General features: G+C 36.7%; 1 protein-coding gene across 1 annotated transcript; it reads right to left on the bottom strand.

Moving 5' to 3' along the window:
• Positions 1-400: 400 nt before the first annotated feature.
• On the bottom strand, positions 401-8,599 carry DEFB112 (defensin, beta 112). Its single transcript, XM_010863030.1, has 3 exons — positions 8,489-8,599; positions 6,793-6,933; positions 401-1,160 (listed from the first exon to the last, which is right to left on the bottom strand). Exons 1-3 carry the CDS (start codon positions 8,544-8,546, stop codon positions 994-996), a joined length of 366 nt encoding a protein of 121 aa, XP_010861332.1. The 5' UTR covers positions 8,547-8,599; the 3' UTR covers positions 401-993.
• Between the last annotated feature and the right edge of the window lie 13,218 nt (positions 8,600-21,817).

The raw sequence follows: 21,817 nt of genomic DNA, 5'->3' as shown, positions 1-21,817 counted from the left end.
TTTAGTTGATACATTAGAAGTTGTGTTATAATCAGGACTGCCAGCCAAGCACACAGCCATGATAGTATTCTTAGATTTCGCTAGAAGCTTCAATAAGGGTAAACCCCTTAAGCTAGATTATGCAGTAAGACTGCTACTAACCTTTTCCCTTTAAAGCCATCCTTCAGGCAACACATTCTTGCATTTAGCTTTACCTTATCATATAGGTATGCATATATATATATATATTCTATTGTTTTTTCCCAGAATTATGTACATACAAGGAAAATATCAAGATTAGAGATGCTGATGACAAGCTGATAGAATGATGTGATATGAGAAAATATTAAAAACACAACACAAAACAAAAAGTTGCAATTATAACACTTCAAATTTATTATTATTACCATAAGCTGCAGAGATTTATCTTCTCTTTCTTCACTCAAATAGTTCTCTTCTATACTACCATTTGGAGTTATTTTTTCTCAAAAGACAGGCTATGTTTCTTGAATTATTTTTATTTTTAGAATTCTATCAATAAACAGAGGAAAAGCGTAACTAAGAAAGTTACAATGACTCCACATTTCAAAGCTCTTGCAACCATTTTCACTAGTTCCAGGGATAACACATACCTTCCATCTCTCATAAACTCTCTCTCCACTCTTGTCTCTTCTGAAAGAATGATTGATATTCATAACCAATCATTGACAGCATGCTTTTCACATTAAACATAGAATTGTCCCCAGAACTTCATTTAACACCATAGTCCCATGATGGAATTTTCTCATTCTATTGTGATTCCCAAGTTCAAAGCTCTAGTCTGCACTTTTGACTCTTTCCTCCAAGTAGGCACAATGTTCATGAATGGTTCAGGTTGAAATGTATGTTATTTAGTCCTTTATTTATTAGAGATTTATGAACAGAAACACGAAGCTGTGAATGAAGTAATGGATGTAATGAAGTAGTGAGAAGACAGTTCATGTTGATCCTCTTCCTGTGAATCGGTCTCTTCAGTTATTTATACGTCTTAGGCTTACATTGTCTAATGCAGCAAAGCGATGTAGAAACAACACAATATACCATCCTAAATTCATTTTCACCACATTTATTTTTACACTGACCACCAAACATTATACATGCATGTGTCAGATTAAAGAGAGCATAGTGCTTTTTACTTCCAGCTGAAAAAAAAAAAAAGGGGGGGGGCGGTGAATGGAATTAATAATCCAGGTAAGAAATACATGTATTTAAAAAAAGAAGCACAGGCCACAGAGGGGAGAAAAAGAAATTCTCTCATTTTTTCATTGGAATTTTTCTTCTCTGTATCAGAGCAAGTCAAGTAAATCAGAAAATATCTTATTCCTAATATAGATATCACATCTCTACAAATTTTGATTGATTAGGTATTGACTCAATAAGGGATACATGGAAAGCCCTCAATTGATTAATACCTTTGTCCTCTAGAGCCACTAAATATGAGTGGTCCAACCAATCTCTAGATTGCTTTAGATACTGTCACCATTTTTGCAATATTATTTCTTCCAATTCAATAACATGGGTTATCTTTCTATTATTTTGTATCATTTCAATTTCCTTCATCAATGTTTTATAATTTTCAGATTATAGATCTATGACTGCTTTGATTAATTTTATTCCTAGGTATTTTTATTATTTTTGATGTGATATTAGTGATCAGCCTGTTCAAATTGTTTCTTCTTGATTTACACATTGGCACGTTGTCTAGAAATCTGTCCATTTCTTCCAGGTAGTCTAATTTGTTGAAATATAACTGCTCAGAATATGGTCTTATGACTTTTTTGTATCTCTGTGGTATTGATTAATATCACTGACTCAATGGACATGAGTTTGAGCAAGCTCTGGGAAATAGTGAAGGACAGGGAAGTCTGGCGTGTTACAGTCCATGGGGTGCCAGAGAGTGGGTCAGGACTGAGTGACAGAACAACATTAACAACAATTGATTGATACTGTTGCTTCTTTTAGTTCTTATTTTGTCTGTTTAGGTCCTTTCTCTTCTTGGTGAGCCTGACTAAAGATTTATCTTTTCCAAAAAACAGCTCTGTTTCATTAAGCTTTTCTATTTTTGTGTGTGTGTCTGTGTTAGTCATTTCTTCTCTGATCTTTATTATGTCCTTTCTGCTGACTTTGAGCTTAGTTTGTTTTTCTTTTTTAAATTCTCTTAAATGGTATGTTAGGTTGTTTATTTGAGATTTTTCTTGTTTTCTGAGAAAGGCCTACATTGCTATGACTTTCTTTCTTAGAAATGCGTTTGCTGCATCCCATAGATTTTTAAAAATTGTGTTGGCATTTTCATTTATCACAAAGTATTTTCTGATTTAAAAATTTTTTTCATTGACCCATTGGTTTTTTTAGTACTATATTTTTTAGTATCCACATGTTTCAGTTTTTCCTATTTTTCTTTCTGTAATTGATTTCTAGTCTCATGTTATGTGATAGAAAAAATGCTTGATATAATTTCTATCCTTTTAAATTTGTTGAGACGAGTTTTGTGGCTTGGTGTACAGTTTATCTTGGAGAATGTTCCATGTGCACTTACAAAGAATGTATATCTGCTGATGGGGATGGAACGTCCTATAGGTATCTATTAAGTCCAACTATTCTACTGTGTCATTTTAGACCACTCCTGCCTTATTAATTTTCTGTCTGGATGATCTATCTATTGATGTAAGTGGGATGTAATGGCCCCTACTATTTTTGTGTTATTGCCAATTTCTCCCTTTACATCAGTTCATATTTGCTTTGTACATTTAGCGGGTCGCAAAGAGTCAGACACGACTGAGCGACTAAACTGAGCTGATGCTGGGTACATACATGATTATGAGTTATCATGCTCCTTTCCCATATTTTATATTTTCAGTGTCATTTTACATCTTCTTGTTTGTCCGATAGCTGTTCATTTCAATTATGATGGCTTTTGCAATTTTTATGTCTTTTAATCTTCACACTAGCGTATGAAGTGGTTGATCCTCAGCTCTTACTATACATTTGCCTTTCCTAGTGGTATTTTCCTTTTCCTATAGATTCTTACTTCTTTCTACTTAGAGAAGAAATTTAGGGTAGTTTTAGTGTTGTTGAACTTTTTTAATATTGTCTTTTCTGAGAAGTTCTCTATTTCTTATTCAATTCTAAATAACAATCTTGCTGGATAGAGTATTATAGATAGCAAGTTTTTCCCTTTCAGCTCTTTAAATATATCATGCTACTCCCTTCCATCTGCAAAGTTTATGCAGAAAAATAAGCTGAAAGCCTTATGAGAGTTCCTTTACGAATGACTCTGTCTTTTTCTTGCTGCCTTTAGAATTTTTTTTGTTTGTTTATAAACAATAGACATTTATTTCTCCCTGATTTGGAGGCTATAAGTTTAAGGTGAAGGCACCAGTAGATTTGGTGTCTGGCGAGGAATTCACTTCCTGGTTCATAAATGGCCATTTTCTTGCTGCATCTTCACAAGGAGGAGGAACTTGATTTCTCTCTTTAATTTTTGCCATTTTAATTATGATATGTCTTAGAATGAGTCTATTTGGGATCATCTTGTTTGGGACTCTCTGTGCTTTCTCTACTTGGTTATCTGTTTTCTTCTTTAGGTTTGGAGGTTTTTAAATATAATTGCATCAAATCAAAATCTCTTTTTCTCTCTCTTTTCCTTCTGGGATCCCTATAATGTGAATGTTGGTATGCTTGATGTTATACCAAAGATATCTTGAACAGTTTTCATATTTTTAAAATGTGCTTTTCTTTTAGCAAAAGTCTCTGATTGAGTGATTTCCATTATTCTACCTTTCAGATCACTTACGCATTCTTCTGTATCATTTAATCAGCTATTTATTCCTTCTAGTGTGTTTTTAAATTTCAATTATTAAATTATTCATTCACAATCAGGTCTTTTGTATATTTTCTAGTCCCTTGTTAAATTTTTCACTATGTTCTTTCACCATCTATTCTTTTTCTTAATTCAGTTAGCATTCTTACTACTAATGTTTTCAACCCTTTACCTGGTAAATTATTTATCTCCATTTTATGATTTATTTTTCTCTTGCTCTTTCAACTGAGACCAGTTCCTCTGCTTTCTCATTTTGCTTAGCTTTCTCTGTGAATTTAGGTGAAAGAGTTACCTGCAGTGATCCTGAAGGGGTGTCCTTATATAGGAGGATCCCTATTCAGTTTACATGTGCCCAGTGCTTTGTTTGAAGAGGTAGATTTGATATAGGTACAAATCAAATGTTTTCTCAGTGTGTGATGGTAGCTATCACCTTGGCAGGTAGTGGGGCTGGAGATGGAAGGAACAGAGCTGAAGGCAGGTGTGAGGCTTTTCCTCTACTGAGGAAAAGTAGAGGAAAACAGAGGGCTTTTCCTCTACTGAGTGGTATTTGTTGCACAATCAGGGGTAAGGTTGGATCTCTACTTGCTGAGGGTCAGGTCTGAGCTGGTTCCATTTCCTTTAAATATGTGCTCTCTGCTCTCCCAGCACTGAGATTCTTGCCCTAGAGGAGGGAGTGCTAAGCAAGAGGGACTCATGCTTGCTCTTGGCTCATGACGGGACCCAGGCTGCAGCAGCCGCTACAGAAGGGTATCCAAGCTGCCTCCAAGCTACCACCCATGTACGTGCCAGAAACTATTGCCCTTGCCTTGCTCAGATGCAGCCTTGGGTCCAAGTCCTCTTTGTCCCTCACAGACAATCACTCCCCCAAACTCCCCTAGCCCCACCCTGCTGTGAACCCACAGGGCAGGTGAGGCTTGTATCTGTTCTCAGCACGTATCAGTACACAGGTTGCGGTAGACTGGCTGCTGTCCAAGTTCCAAGCTGCCTCTAATGCACTGCCAGAGTACACACCAAGAATGGCTGTCCTCACCCCACCCAGCTGCTAAGGGTGCAAGTCACCTCTTATCCCATGGCCCAGCTCTCTCCCCAGTTGTGGCAGCTCTAGGACTAGTGCAATGCTGTAACGTGGAATAAGTGGCACTGGGGTGTTCACTCATCTCAGGCTGCGGCATATGCCAGAGTGGTCATGAGAAGCCAGGCAGCCACTGGAATAGTTCTCAATCCACCCTCTCCACCCTGGCTCCCAGACAAGTCAGTATGTGCAAGGGATTCTCATGAGTGAAGTCCAGCCTTCCCATGGTCTTTCTGTTAGTCCTAGCAGCCCCCAAACAGCTAAGGAGGCTTGTTTTTCTTCTGTAGAATCTTCAGGCTGGAGTACCCAATAAGGGGTTTGAAATGCTTCCTCCCCAGGGTAAATCTCCTCCTGTGTAATCTCCCTTTTCTTTGGAAACCCCTGCCAGGGGCACTCATCTCTTGGCCTTTCCTATCCTAGTCCACGTATATCCTTCTCACAGCCTTGCTTATACAGGAGTCCTTCTGCCAGTCTCCAGTTATTTTTCAGCGAGGGCTGTCCCACATATAGATGGCATTTTTGTGTGTTCAAGGGGGGACATAAGTTCCCCTACCTCCTACTCTGCTATCTTGATCCCTGAATTTCTGAAGACTATTTCTTTGGTTCTTCTCTCTCCCTCTATCCACTTATCTATCTATTCATTTATTGATTGATTCAATCTTTATTGAGCTCCTACTATATATTGAGCCAGAGAAGGCAATGGCACCCCACTCCAGTACTCTTGCTTGGAAAATCCCATGGACGGAGGAGCCTGTTAGGCTGCAATCCATGGGGTCGCTAAGAGTTGGACACGACTTTCACTTTTCACTTTCATGCTTTGGAGAAGGAAATGGCAGCCCACTCCAGTGTTCTTGCCTGGAGAATCCCAGGGACAGGAGAGCCTGGTGGGCTGCCATCTATGGGGTCGCACAGGGTCGGACACGACTGAAGTGACTTAGCATATATTGAGCACTGTGGTAAGCTTTAGCAATGACACTCTGGCAAAAAAAAAAAAAGAGACCCATGATTGATTAAACTCGACCAAAGACCTTATCACTAAGTCTTTTTCTGAATAATGTCACAAAGGAACTCTCCTTGTTTACCCTCCCACAGAAATTTATCTGTATCACTCGCATGGTGTTCATATCATTCTCACTTTAGAAGGTATTTTGCTGAATAATAACCTAAATCATGATTGAGATAAAGATTAAAACAGAAAAAACATTTTTTAAACAATTCTTCAGCACCCAGTCTGGACTTTTGTTGTTCAGCTGCCTCTTCAAATTATCTTAATTATACCTTTCATGGCATTCATTAGAACACCTTAATTACTCTTTCTATATATATCTTTTATGTATGATAGCCAAGGTTATCAGAGTTACAAACAGTGGGCAGCAGTAATTAACAAAAATAAAATCTGCCAGTTGTCAGATAAAAGAAAAACTGAGACAAGTCTTACTCTTAAGCTTCATGGTACTAACAGCACATAAAAAAGTAGAAATTTGGAAGCAATGGTTGGAAAATTTCCCGCCTGGAAATACTGAGGACATTTGTCTAGAAAGAGTTTCATCAAAAATAAGACCCTATGACGTAAAATAGGAGCTTCTTTTCCACTTTAAACATGAAATTCAGGGAATTCCCTGGTGGTCTAGTGGTTAAGACTCTGCACTTCCAAGGTAGGGGGCACAGATTCAATCCCTGGTCAGGGAACTTAGATCCCACATGCTGCGTGGCATGACCAAAAAAAAAACAACCAAGAAATTCAGCCCTCATAAGCCTAGAAGATAAAAGACAAGAAGAGTTAAGTAACTGGGCTAAAAGCATCCTTAGGATATTTCCTTCCTTCTGTTTGACAGATAGTAATTAAAATATGCAAGATATAATTCTATTTGTTTTTTATTACCTTTCTGTTTTTCCTCTGTACCATATTGTGCGTTTTCAATTATTGTAGAGGAATTACGTGTCTCTGAGTGTAGTTTCTCAAGCTTCCGTAGACATGTGACTTTTGACGGTGACAAAGTATTTCCAACAGACCTAGAGCCCACTGTAAAAGAAAAAATAACTTTAGAAGTTAAAAAATAAGTTTCCAAAGTGAAGACATTCATGTACTTATCTTTACTTCATGGTCCTATATACTATAAGAGGCTTTAGAAAATGATAAATAAGTAGCACACACTTCTTTAAAATTGGGTTGAATCAGTAAATGGAAGATTTGGTTATTCCTAAGATACCTTACATAGCTATCATAAGGAAAAATAAATAAATGTAGACGAAAGGCAGAACAGATAAATTAATGTAGGCAAAAGGTAGAACAGGTGGTAGCTATTACAATCATTATTATTAACAAGAAAAAGCATCAGTGCATTTTGAAATTTATATAATATACATAATATATATGTATGGAAATAGAGGGAATTTTAGTGAGCATATTCTAATAAGTTTTTATGAAGATGATGAAGGAAAAAATTAGTCATTTAAATTAATTGCAATCTTTGAGTTATATGGGTTATATTTTCAAGCTTGTTTACTTTTCCACTTTTGTGAAGAAATTGTAAGCTAACATTTATTTTTGAGCATTAGAGCAGAGTAGCAATGAGAGAATAGGATACTTCAGAGATATTTGTTGGTGATCATCTCTGATATCAATAGCGACAGATATCTTGGTGTTTCAGGGAAAGCAGCAAGATAAGGAAGAATTCAATTGGAAGAGAGTAGACATGCAGCTAATCTCATTTATGGATATAATAAATGCTATTTGTTGTTGTTCAGTCACCAAGTCATGTCTGACTCTGTGATCCCATGGACTGCTGCACATTAAGTTGCTCTGTAGTTTGCTAAAATTCATGTCCATTGAGTTAGTGATTCTATCTAACCATATCATCCTCTGCTGCCCCTGTGTCCTTTTGCCTTCACTCTTTTCCAGCATCAGGGGCTTATCCAATGAATTGGCTCTTTGTATCAGGTGGCCAAGGTATTGGCACTTCGGCTTCAGCATCAGTCCTTCCAATGAATATTCAGGGTTGATTTCCTTTTGGATTGATTGGTTTGATCTCCTTGTAGTCCAAGGGACTCTCAAGAGTCTTCTCCAGCACCACAATTTGAAAGCATCAATTCTTTGGCACGCAGCCTCCTCTAAGGTCCAACTTTCATATCTGTTCCTGACTACTGGAAAAACCATAACTTTGTCTATACACACCTTTGTCATTAAACTTCACATAACCTCTGTTATCAATACTCTAAAAATGTGGGATGAATAATTTCCAAACCTAAATTCATTCCATTTCAATTTTTAAAAGTATATTAGTGTATATTAAATTTAGTAGAATTTAAATATTGAATAGATACACTCTTCAGGGACTGATGAAATCACAGTAAGTATTTTCTTCCAATGATTTACAAACTTAGCGAACTACAGTCTTTATTAGTTCATGTCCTTAAAATTATCCAAATTATTTTCTCATTAGGGGCTGCAAATAAATATAATGTTGTCCTGCTATGGTGTTAATATGATTCTATAACATTAATGATATTTACTTAAAAAATCTTGATATCCCCCTTATTTAAAGCTGACTCCTCCTGGCAATAATATTCATTTTTACCTGGTAGAATGAAGACATCAAAGAAGAATGAAATAGAGAAAAAGAGAAGGATCTTCATTGCAAATAATTTCTTAGGAGAAAACCGTCCACAGATCTTCTGTCTTAACTCCGGTGTTGTTGAAAGAAGAAAGAAAAGAATCTTTGATTACTGAGGCTTATTAAGGGTAAGAACATTTCTATGCTTGGTTGAATAGTACGATGTTCAAAGGTACTGTTGGTAGAAAAAAGCTGATGTTTTGCCACACAAAAATGCAATCTATTATGCTGATTCCTTTTGAGATCACTTTCTTTAAGAAACTTTTAACAGTTACAAGATTATGGGCATAAATTGCTATGTGACCAAGGTTGGAAATAAAACTGCAGTAATCATGTGACATTCCAAAGTATGTTTTGTAAATCACATATACTATTTTAATGTCAGAAAGGTAAAAAATCAGTTTGAATATAATGGGAAATTGAGAACAGAATTTTAGACTGAAATTACCACTGAGAAAATTTAATTTTTTATACATAAATGTACTGGATATCAGAGTGGTCAGGTGACTTCATGATACATATCATTTTATTTAAAGTATATGTGAACATAAATAATGACAGCGTAATAATGCGTTTGGAAATTATTTGTACCCTGAAGGAAAGCCAGTCTCCTCAAGCAGGATTTATAAATTTCAATGCATAAACAGCCAAGGTTAAAAAGTGAGATTGCATTTCTCTCTTTTTTTTCTATGTAGCTTGGAGTTATTTCTGAACTCATCCACAAGTTTTCCATGGTTTATTATAGTAGATATTGAAGAAGAGCAGCTGAAATTGTTCCCTAGCTCCCATAAGTAAAGGTTAGGAGCAATGGTCTATTGATTCTGTCTTACCACACCCGAGAAGGGCACTAAGAATCAGTGTAGAAAAGAGTTCTGGCTAGCATTAGTCACCCTTGTTTTATAGCAACAGAAGCTTTTGCTATTAAAATACGTGTAGATATTTAGCGTCTCAGCAAAGCTTCCTGAAAAAGTAATAATGAGTTATATCTAAGAATTGTTTCCTTCTGCAACCAATTTCTTCACTCTATAAAACATGAATTAAAAATGAAGAACTATTTTTGGAAGCTAAGGACTTGCTTGGAAGCACATGATTGAGAATTAACATCTGACATAGATTAAGATCACTTAGGCATAAGTCTATGTAAGAATGACTGATTCAACAAAAATTAATCCGACTCCTACCATGTGCCTATCCCTGCTCTAGTTGCTGTAACGTATATGCGGGAAGATAAGAGTGTTTGATTGCTGTGTGTAAGGATAAATACTAGCTGAGTCACTAAAATTCAAATTCAAACTCTATTAAAATAACTTTTTGGTACTTTCTCTGTTATCAGAACTCCTGTAAATAAACATAAGAGCAGAGAAGAAAGGTCTCTCGTTGATTTTCTATTTTATTCCTTTCCAAAGATGTTACAAATGTGTAAGATCATTACCTTCCTTCAAGGATCACAACCAATTAGAAATTTATCTTGGATATTTCTTTTATTAAATCTGGAGAAAAAAACAGAAAAATTATAACAGAACTGCTGATTCACTTAGGATACTTTGTAACCCAAAGTCTAGTCCCATGGAAAATATGGAAACTACTTATCTTTTTGACCAGGAAAGCATCATTTCATTCTCTCAATCTGAAAGTCCAATATGTTAAACACATTCTACAGAATCTATATCACAAGGTAGAATTAGAGGACTCCTTTCAACATTTATTATTTGGATATGAGAATACATAATATTTAAATTGCTTTTGTTTTACAAATGTGTGAAGAATTTAAAATCATAGACAACTGGATAATTTAGGTATGTTTGGTTCATTGACTGGGAATCTATGACCATCTTGTAGAAATTTTAGATATTTAGGAAAATAAATAAGAAGATCTTCTTACTGCTTATATACAGATTATTTTTCAAAATACATGAAAAAATACATGACAAATCAATAGGAAAAATGCCATTACGGTTATATGAAAATAGTTCTTGTTTGTCTTCTGAGTATATTTTCCCTGTAGCACAAAGTTCAACATTAAAGATTGTATATCACAACATTTCTAGCCTATGGATTTTGCGAATCTAGTAAGAAAAGCCTAGATGGCAGGAATTAAGGCAAAAACTAGTACACTGAGTGCATTAATAAGCTTATTTTATTATGCTTCATTTGTCTCTTAACTTCCTAATTCTCCTTTTTAAATTATAGAGAAGTAAATTATTACTGGAGTTAGTGATTTGGGGTCCACAACATTTAGGTTTATTAAAAACCATTCCTTGGATATTAAAACGCACAAGATGTATTTGCTCTCTATGCTATGCTATGCTAAGTCACTTCAGTCGTGTCCGACTCTGTGTGACCCCATAGATGGCAGCCCACCAGGCTTCCCAATCCCTGGGATTCTCCAGGCAAGAACACTGGAGTGGGTTGTCTTTGCCTTCTCCAATGAATGAAAGTGAAAAGTGAAAGTGAAGTCACTCAGTCGTGTCCGACTCTTAGCGACCCCATGGACTGCAGCCTACCAGGCTCCTCCATCCATGGGATTTTCCAGGCAAGAGTACTGGAGTGGGGTGCCATTGCCTTCTCCGATTTGCTCTCTACTGATTGAGAAATAAGGGGAATTACTTCCTTTGGATCCTGAGACTAACCTTTTTGGGAGTAAAATCTCCCCAATTCCCTTATTTTTAAATGATTTTTATTTTTTTTAATCATCATAAAAACGAATTTTCAATTTTTCCAAATACCTTATGGGAAAAAAGTAAGAGGAAAATAGCAAATCCAAACTAAGAAATCAACTGTAAAAGGACAGCTATAAAAAGAGACATGGAAATTTTCAAATTTTAACAAACTGCTTCTTTTTGAACTGTGGGGCCCAAACTATTCCACTACCTCTGTCCAAAACCAAAAAATCTATGAAAAAATTTCCTTCTGAGGACCCTCACTTGGCAGCCTGTCCCAAGGGCTCACTTGAGACCTGGGACATGACCATTCTCTCTTGTCCAATTTTTTACATTGTAGGAAAATGAGAATCCCAGGCTTCTCATAGGAAAGAATTCAAGAGTCTGTCATTTTGATAACTACTAGACTACAGGACCCTTGGAGGACCATCTAAATCCCTTCCATAAATCACATTAACAAACTGAAAAATAAAAACCATATCATCATCTCAACAGATGCAGAAAAAGGTTTTGACAAATGCAATACCCATTTATGATTTAAAAAAAAAACAAAAAACAACTCTCCAGAAAGTGGACATAGAAGGAGCCTACATCAACACAATAAAGGCCATATATGACCAACCCACAGCAGACACATTCTCAACAGTGAAAAACTTAGAGCATTGCCTCAAAGATCAAGAACAAGACAAGGATGTCTACTCTTGCCACACTTATTCAACATAGTTTTGGAAATCCTAGCCATAGCAATCAGAGAAAAAAAGAAAAAGCAAAGGAATCCAAGATGGAAAAGAAGTAAAACTTATTTTATGCAGATGACACAATACTATACATAGGAAATCCTAAAGATGTTACCAGAAAACTACTAGAGCTCATCAATAAATTTGGTAAAGTTGCAGGATAAAAAATTAATACACAGAAATCTCTTGCATCCTATCTTTACCAAAGGCATTTATGAATTTAGTAAATGATTTCCTAGGGAATAATTTCATATATGAGCACTACTAGGCCGCTGAGAGAAAAATGATGGGGTAAGTGTCCTTTTCCTTCCAGTAATGCACCGAACTGTTCAGAGACTGCAAACACTCCTCATCTGAGGACATTATTTAGAGCCCACCAAGAGACAGGTGCTATGGTGGCTCAGATGGTAAAAGTGTCTGCTTGCAATGGCAGAGACCCGAGCTTAATCCCTGGGTCGGGAAGATCCCCTGGAGAAGGAAATGGCAACCCACTCCAGTACTCTCACCTGGAAAATTCCATGGATGGAGGAGCCTCGGAGGCTGTTACAGTCCATGGGGTCACAAAGATTCGAACAGACTGAGCGACTTCACTTTAACTTTCAAGATACAGAAAGCGTATGATATGAGATTTACTTTTGGCATAGCAAACAAAGAGGACATGTTGTTCCTGTAGAAAGGCTCTTGATAAGATAAGCTCAGTGTTCTCCTCACTTTGGCTAAACTGTAAATAAGTTTCTTCCTGGCAATAGGCCCCCAGTCTCCCTTTTCTTAAAGCATTTACTTGAGAAAACGCACAATATAAATTCTTTTTCTTTGAGATGTAGATAGTTTCCCAGTCTCATCTTAGTTTTACAACCCCAGAATGTCTTTCTCAAGGACCTTTTCAAGAAATGGATGATATCCAAGGTTTGCTAACCTGTTAGGCTGGTGGTAGAAAAAAGTAGAAAAATGACTATGCACTCAGATATTGAGATTTGGATGGATTTTAGAGTGTTTTCAAGGAAACAGACAATAAAGAATGCAATGTGTGTATTAAGTGATGGTGAGAACATATTCCAAATGATAAGAAGATACTCATGACTTCTCTGTAACTTCATGGGATGTGCTAATGGCAGGGGAGGGGGGAGAACACTTTTTGGACAGATGCTTGAACAGATACAGTGTCATTTGGAGAGAAGAAAGGGCAATTTTGCAAATGGTAAGATAAATCAAAGGAAAGTAACCCCATGAGAAATAAATTCAAGGTAAAAGAAATTGCTTAGATTTGATACAGCAGAACAAATATAATTTAGGTGACCTTGAAGTGATAATGCTTTTCTGTGATCTTCAAACTGGAAACTGTGCTCATAAAGTGAAATCTTCAAGGCTGAACCCCCAAGAACACTCTGTAATATCAAGCACAGATAACACAACCAATTAAAGAGGGAAAGTTCTTACTGAACAACCTGTAACATTTCAACCAACCACAAGGCTATTACAGGATAAACTGTTCACTAAAATGCCACATGCCCTTTGATCGAAATCTATGCTCCACTGATACTCTAAGTACTGATAGTCATTAGTGATAGAATTTTATTACATAGTGCAAATAATAAAAGTTATGTCTTTGTGTGAGACAAAAGTGGGGGGAAAGACAATCAAAGCAATCAGGGCACAAAAACACAGAGGAAGACAGAACTATGGTTTGGCTTGAAACCCTTGCTCATTAAACATTTCCTGACTTACAAAATTCATTAATATTTATGTCAGGAGTGAAAAAATGTTGCCTGTAGATTAGGGCAACATTGGAACATTTTTTGTGTGAAGCTAATATTTATCTGAGAATCCTCCTTGTTCCTTTGATCACTGATGTAACTCCTCTTGGTTCAGGGTCACAGAAGCATGCGGAGTGGAGCTGTTCACCAGTGTACGGCCCCAGAATGTTCAGGTTAGAAGAAGAAGAACCAGACATGATTATCTTTTTTTCTTTTCCCTTAACTATATCACTGGGGGTTAAGGAAACGACTTCACTATACTTGTTGCATAAGGAAGCTATTCGTCAAAACCTTTATTTTTTTCATTTAATATTGAGTGCTTTCAGAGGGAGAATGGAAAGCTTTGGTGAAAATTACATTTTCTTTTTAGTTATAGCACAATTTTATGTTCACAGTCCCAGAATATAAAAATGTAAAAAAAAAAAAAAGTTTCCGTGTATGCTCAGTTGTATTTGACTCTTTGTGACTTCAAGGACTGTTGCCTACCAGGCTCCTCTGCCCATTGAATTTTCCAGGCAAGAATGGAAAGAATGGCAAGAATTCCTACTCCAGGGGATCTTCCCGACCAAGGGGTTGAATCTGCGTCCCTTGTGTCTGCTGTATTGGCAAGCAGATTCTTTACCATGAGTGCCACCTGGGAAACCCCTCCCCTACATAATATATAATTGTCTTTTATACATCTCAGTATTCTCCTTGAATGTGAAGAATTAGCTAGAAAGAAGTCTAATGCCTCTTCCTTGCTCAAAAACTCTTAAAATTAAAAAAAAAAATACTGTGCATCACTATGTTGAATATTGGGTCTTCTCAGTGCTCAGACAGTAAAGAATCTGTCTATAATGCAGGCTACAGTCAGGTGGGCTACAGTCCATGGGGTCACAAAGTTGGATACAACTGAGTGACTGTCATTTCACTTCTTCATGCTGAGTATTATACTAGACACTTTCCATGTGATCTGACGTAATTTACTGGGTGGTTATTGCCATCTTCATATAAAGAGAAGGGAAACAGATTCATAAATAGTATATAGTTTAGGTTATGCAAAATGCTATAACAGAGAAACCCAGATGTGTACAATGCCTTAAACATGATAGAAGTTTCTTTCTTTCCCATGTAATGTCAAAATGGGTAACATTGATCTGTAGGGGGTGTATAGTCCAAACTGTAGATTTTAAGACCCAAGTCCTGTTCTCTGGGTTGGGAAGATTCTCTGGAGTAGGAAATGGCAACCCGCTCCAGTATGCTTGCCTGGAGAATTCTGTGGACAGAGGAGCCTGGTGGGTTATACTTTGTGGGGTCACAAAGAGTCAGACACGACTGAATGACTAACACTTTCACTTTCCTCTTCCATCTTAGGATTCTATTACTTTCCAACATGTGGGTTTCAAGGTGACTGAGCAAAGTGGAAGAGAAACAGACTCTTATATGGGCTATTTTATGGAACAGTCCTAAAAATATTACATACTACTTCCTTTAACCAGAACTCAGTCAGGTGGGCATTTTTAATTCTAAAATAGGCTGAAATATGCCTATTGTGATATCAGAAGGAAGAGAAAATGAATTTGGGAATGGCGAACCAGTCTTAAGCCCAGTTAACTTTTCTGGTCAGCAAGTATCCATTAACATTTTTGTCCCATATGTAAAACAGCCTTGCCGCCTTCCCAAAGGAGACAGCTCAAACTCTCATTTCAACCAAACAGCTGTTGAAGAATACAGCATCTTCTAGTACTGTGCAATCCTTTCTCTCAGATCTAGATATAATGTTAAAACATAAGTTATTTTCCAAAAGATAGGTACAAGAATAATCAAAACAATATCATTTGTAGTAGTGTATCATTGGAAACAAATTTCATGGAAGAGAATGAATAACCTGTGGTCTGTTCAAAATGGCCAGTTAGTGCAAAGAACTCCAGAGACATCCAAAAATATAGATGAATTATAGAAATCTAATATACATGACCTGTATACAAGTCTAACATTTGTGTTACAATATGCTGTGTAAACTATGCTAATATTACACTGGCAGGTGGTATACATCCTTTCTAGAGAAACACCCTTGCTATATTGAGCACCTTCTTTGAAAAGTTTACTTTGGGTAGGAATGTATTCTCTAAGTGCAAGTAAATGAAAGCACCTGCACAAGAAAGCAAAAATAATTTGTTGCCCCAGGAAACTGAGATACTGAAAGCCAGGCAGAGACAGCAGACTGCTCATGCCACAGTGTGAATCCTCCCAGTGACTCTTAAATCTTCACTAAACTACTATACCTAAACACTACTTACATTGAAGTGAAGATTTTGGAGTAACCAAAGAAGAAAGGCAGTTTTAAACGGATAAATTATCTAGGGCTGAATGGCCCAAAGGGATTGACAGGGAATGGAGTTCCCCATTATCAACGGAAATGGCAATCATGAGACTTATGTGAATTAAAAAGAAAATATATTCTTTTTGTACATCTCAGTGTTACATGAGTAAATGTGTCACTTTGTAAAACAGTAACAAGTAAGTCAATGAACTGTCAAAGCTCAGCGGTTTGGAAACTTCCTGAAGAATGTTTTTTAACCATATGTGGCCCCAAAGTTTGTGAATTTCCACTTGTTAGGCTTTACTATGATTATTGTATTCAAAGTACTGGTAACAAATTTTTAAAAAATATACCAAGTCAACCATATTTAAATAAATAAAAAAGAAAAAAAGTAAGACAGTTATATTTCAATAAATAAAACAAAATAAAATATGCTTCCTTAAATAAATGCTACGGGTTTCCCAGGTGGCATTAGTAGTAAACAACCCGCCAATGCAGGAGACATAGAGACGTGGGTTCAATCCTGGATTGGGAAGATCCCCTGGAGGAAGGCATGGCAACCCACTCCAGTATTGTTGCCAGGAGAATCCCATGGACAGAGGAGCTGGGCTACAGTCCATGGGATTGTCACAAAGAGTCGGACATGACTGGAGTGACTCAGCATGCACACACAAGAATAAAGTTATATATTTTATTTGATATTTTTATTCTCAAATTGATTAACATACTTAACAGTTTTTTTCTTTTTAAGTAAAAAAACCCTAGCCTAAAGAAACATCTTTTTTTTAACAGAGGTTTCTGTAAGACCACCTCATACTATACTTATTGTTTCATGGGAATCCATTATGCTTAAAATCATTTAATTTCAAATTCGATATTATGTTCATTTAGTGTTTTAAGCTGTATTCTTTACTATTTTCAATAATTTTCATCAGAGTTTGGCTTTAACAATCATCTCCTCTCTCTTTCTTTTATCTTGAATACCACTTTCTCCTTTAAATGAACCCCATTTTCTTCAAAGTAAGAAAAAAGAGAAAATAATTTATTCAGTGTTTCTTCTGTGTAAGGTTTGGTTCTAGATGTGTGTGTGTGTGTGTGTTAGTCATATCTGACTCTTTGTGACCTTGTGGACTGTAGCTCGTCAGGCTCCTCTGTCCAAGGAATTCTCACCAGGCGAGAATACTGGAGTGTGTTGCCATTCCCTTTTCCAGGGAATCTTCTCAACCCAGGGATGGAACCCAGTCTGCCACACTGCAGGCAGACTTTTTACCATCTGAGCCACCAACAATCTTCCCAATCCAGGGATGGAATCCGGGTCTCCCACATTGCAGACAGACTCTTTACCACTGAGCTACCAGTGCTCTAGATAAGGAAGTATTAAAAAAAAAAGAATAGAAAAGGTAGGGTTCATACAAACCTAGGCCAAACTTTAAGTCACCTAAACCACTGATATTAATAAAGATTTGTTAATATATTTTATAATAGTTCAGGAAAACACTTCATCAATATTCAAGAAAAATGTCAGAATTCTAAAACCAGGAGGACTGAATCTCATCAATGATTGCCTGAAACTGTTTCTTCCTGTGAAGGAAGGCTTTTCCTTATGTCTACCTCATCATTTAAAAATGAGCATTTTAAATTGTGAAACCTGAACATACGTTTCAAACAAAATAGGTGATGGTCTTATGAAAAGATTAGGAGAAAGGGAGCAAGATTTCTTGGATTGGTTGTCCCGAGTCAAACATTGATGGACTAACTAAAGCCCTTTTTCAATTTTTTTTTTGACTCAATGACAATAAGTTATTTTCCCTTTTTAACAGGGATATTGTATTAATAATGACTTATGAACAAGAAACAATCTGCCGAAGATAGTTTGAAATATCTAGAGACGTCTATTTGTGACATGAAATGAGAGTAAAGCTGTGTTTGCCCTTCCTTTGTCGGAAAGGTCAAATGTCTCAGAGCATTTAATTTAAAAAGAAAAAGAAAAGTGCACAAAGCACAGCACTATTTCACCAGTTGAAATGGCTCTGGAGTCTTCCATCAACTTCAGGAATTAGTTTCCAAGTGTTGCCTGCTTTCATTCAGTCTGCAACCAGCATGGAGCAGACCACCTGCTGTGAAATAAGGGTGTAGCGACCAGCAGTTATTATAGCAGTAGCCATAAGTTTATTGCTTATTGGTACTAAACTTAAATCTTTGTAATTTTGAATTACTGAGTTAGCTTAGATTTATGGAGATGCACAATCATTTAGAATGGCATTCATTCCAGAAGGGTATATTATCTAAACCAATTTTCTTATAGCGCTGCAATTGCTATGCTATAGTTACGGTTGTATCAGCATTTCCATTATAAAGTCCTATTTTCAGGGTTTTATAATTTGACCATAAAATTCTCTCCTTGTTGAAACTTGGCAAACAAGGTCTGAGGCATAGAACTCAGTTTTTTTTTTTTTTTTTAAATTAAAAACAAAAAAAAACATACACACTTGTTTGGTCTATTCAGCCATTTTAGGCATTAAGTCTGCAAACAACAAAAATATACCAACTATATCTAGACAGATGGAAAGCAGTGGGGAAAAGAACAATTAGTCAAAACACCAAGATGTAGAAATGGTCAATTTCTATCAGTTAGTTACATGTTAAGTTCCTGCCAGGGTAGGAAGAACAATGGTCTGAATGGTTTGAAGATGCAAATGAAAATCTCACCAATGCTAGTAGCAAACCAAGAATTGGGGCAAACCATCTCTGAAGATCAGATTCCTCATCTAGGAGGAGGACAGAATTATACTTCTCCTATAAAGGTGTGAGAATCCAATAGAAACAAAATCTTTGACATTGTAAAAGCAGTTTATAAGCACATAATATTATTTCTTTGGCTGACAATAGCTCATTCTTCTAAACTTCCAAGTCTTAAGGTCCACACTACTTTTTAAAATTTATAACATGTGCATAGCTCTCCCCCAGATATATTGCAAACTCATGGAGTAGAGAATGTCTCTCTTTGTCTCCAAAGTGACACATAAAATTATTTGTTGAATTCATGGCAAATTAAACTGGTTTTACACTATCCTTTCACAACTGAAGAGTGGTTGCCTGACTATATTTTGCATACAATCATGGTTTCTAGTTAGAATTGCTGCTGCTACTAAGTCGCTTCAGTCATGTCCGACTCTGTGCGACCGCATAGACGGCAGCCCACCAGGCTCCCTCGTCTCTGGGATTCTCCAGGCAAGAACACTGGAGTGGGTTGCCATTTCCTTCTCCAATGCATTTTCTAGTTAGAATTAACCCACCCTAAAAACATGACTGCTGCCCTCTAGTGGTCATCAGGGAATGTGCACATGGTGTACCATGGAAAGGCCAGAATCATGACAGATTAATGGGGATTTATTGTTTATAATTTATAGAGTACATAAAACAAATCATAAGTCCTTAAGAGTCTAAAATATTCAGTACCAAAAAAGGGAAGGCATTTCTCAGTGTTGTATTAATGCAAATGTTGAAGAATGAAGGCTATGATGACAGACTGCTTAGGGTCAATCCTGACTCTACTGCTTGTCTGCTTTATACATTAGCAAAATATCTAGTAAGTCAGGAGACCTAATTTCCCATCTGTGAAATTGAGGGTAATAGTAACAATCACATCTGAAGGTTATCCTAATGATTATAGGATATTCCCTGTAATCATGGACATTTCAGTGATGTCCATGAAAACCTTCACTCCTATTAAGTACTAGACAAATGTTAGCTACCCTTATGTTGTACATTCTGCTGTTTCATTGTGAGTATAATATTCTTTCCAAAACTGTCATTCATAAGGAGTGTTTTCTTTAAAGTGTTTTCTTTGAATACTTTGTTTAAACAAGCTTAAATTGAAATTGGGGGAAAAAAAACCCAAGTGAATGTTTTTTTTACTATTTAAGGTATAAAATATGGGAGGAGGGTTCAGGATGGGGAACACATGTATACTAATTAAATAATTTTCTATTAAAGAAAAAAAAAAGAAAAAAAAATATAAGTCAGTTCTTAACCTTCAGCACACTTATGATTCTTTCACTTATGATATAAAAATGTAATTAAGAATCATTAAGGCCCTGGGCTCAGCACTGAACAGAGTAAAGATGTGGTCTTCACTATGCAGAAATGTACACTCACCTGGTATACAGACACAATACTCAGGCACTTTAGAGTTGGAGGCAGAGAAGGTGAGCACTGCAAGAACTGGGTTTCAGTTCAATTGCTGTGTAAACTTTAGAAAGCTCCTGTGCCTCAATTTCCTTATCTACAGCATGCAGAGGAATGTTCATAAAGTATGTAGTGTAGTAACTGGAACATTCTAGAGCTGAAACATCTAAGAAGTCCATCTCATTAGGACGTGTCCATGGCAGTTACATAATCCCATCCATGATAGTCAGTGAGTGAGAAATGATTTTTATTTGCTGGGGGAGGGAAAATTAGAACCAAATAACTTATAACCTCCAAAATGGACAGAAGGTCAACATTTTTTCCTACTTTTCAAAGATATCTCAACTTCCTGAGTCCTTTCACACTGAGAAGAGAATTATTTGCTATAGAATCTGTAGAAAGGTGGACTTTTTCCTAGTGATCTAGTTATGCGAGGGGTAAGTTCAGAGTGAACTGTCTGTGTGAGACAGTTGTTAGAAAGAAAACGAGACACTATAGGAAAGCTGCCATTCTACAGGATATATGCTAGAAAATTAGAATACATTGTCTTCCCTGAGTTAAGAATATTGATCCTAAATTCAGGGAAGGGGTACAATAAATAGAGATATTATCTGGAAAGTGGCTTATTCCTTCTGGGATTTTGCTTTCTCTCACTTGGAAGGATAATCTGCCTAGGACTTAAGTCCTCAGAGACAAATTTTCATATTCCACCTGTTATGGGATAGAGATACATGGAAAAAGATTATATAAACAAGAAGAGATACTGAGAAAGATGGGGGTGTGAAGAACGATGAGAGTCTGAAGGGGATGGTTTGAGGATGAGCCACCTAATAGTCCAGTGTTCACCTCTGTAGTTCACTTCAGTGAACATCTAGGTGGCATACTCTTAGTTCTGCGTTACAAAATTCAACAGGCACGTGTTCAATGTACGCTAAATTAGGTGATTGGAATTCAAACACAAATTAAAAATAGACCCATGTTCTCAAAGAGATTATGGTTTAGTGGGAGAAACGGACTAACTCTGAAGATTTTAATAAAATACAATAAGGGCTTTCACAGAATATGGGCCAATAATACTTTGAGAATACCTTAGAGGGACAGAGAGTATTGAGAGGAAGTCTAAAATATTTCCTGAAGGAGATTGTATACCCGAAGGTTTTAGTGAGAGCGATTTTTCATCAGTTAAAGAGAGGCACAACGTGTTACTGACTGAGTGGAGAACATGAGCAAATGCTTTTTGTTAGCCTGCTCCCCCACCCTCCCCACCCCTTGTTCCCTCCACCACAACCACAGCCAGCCCCATCACATCCCCGAGTATCTCTCTCTGTAGCATGCTGGGCTGGGGGTCAGGTGAACACATATGAATGTGACTGGTATTTACTCACAATGAATCATCCTCATGTTGGATGGACCAATCACAAAAGGTAGGCATAATAAGACCTCACTAGACTTTGTAAATACAGTTTAAAAGGTAGATCCTGATACTGTGTTGGAATGAAACCAGCAAATCAGTCCACACTTATTAGGATTTGGGTTATTTTCTTTGACGGAGCAGTAACCAGGAAATCTGTAGTGACTGACTACTCTTGAAACTTCGTAGTCACTCTTTCTGTACTGTGTATATTCTAATGAAAAAGATGCACTAGCAAATT

Source organism: Bison bison, unplaced genomic scaffold (assembly GCF_000754665.1).
Source record: "Bison bison bison isolate TAMUID 2011002044 unplaced genomic scaffold, Bison_UMD1.0 scf7180017864487, whole genome shotgun sequence".
Taxonomy (NCBI): Eukaryota; Metazoa; Chordata; class Mammalia; order Artiodactyla; family Bovidae; genus Bison; species Bison bison.
The sequence above is the reverse complement of the archived record's forward strand: the minus strand, read 5'-3'. Positions and strand labels throughout refer to the sequence as shown.

Excerpts from the sequence above, each read along its gene's own strand:
- DEFB112 (XM_010863030.1), bottom strand. The coding sequence starts at position 8,546 with ATGAAGATCCTTCTCTTTTTCTCTATTTCATTCTTCTTTGATGTCTTC. Across the intron at positions 6,934-8,488 it reads TGATGTCTTCATTCTACCAG|TGGGCTCTAGGTCTGTTGGA; the intron begins GTAAAAATGAAT and ends TTTCTTTTACAG. Across the intron at positions 1,161-6,792 it reads TACAGAGGAAAAACAGAAAG|CTGGAAGTAAAAAGCACTAT; the intron begins GTAATAAAAAAC and ends TTTTTTTTTCAG.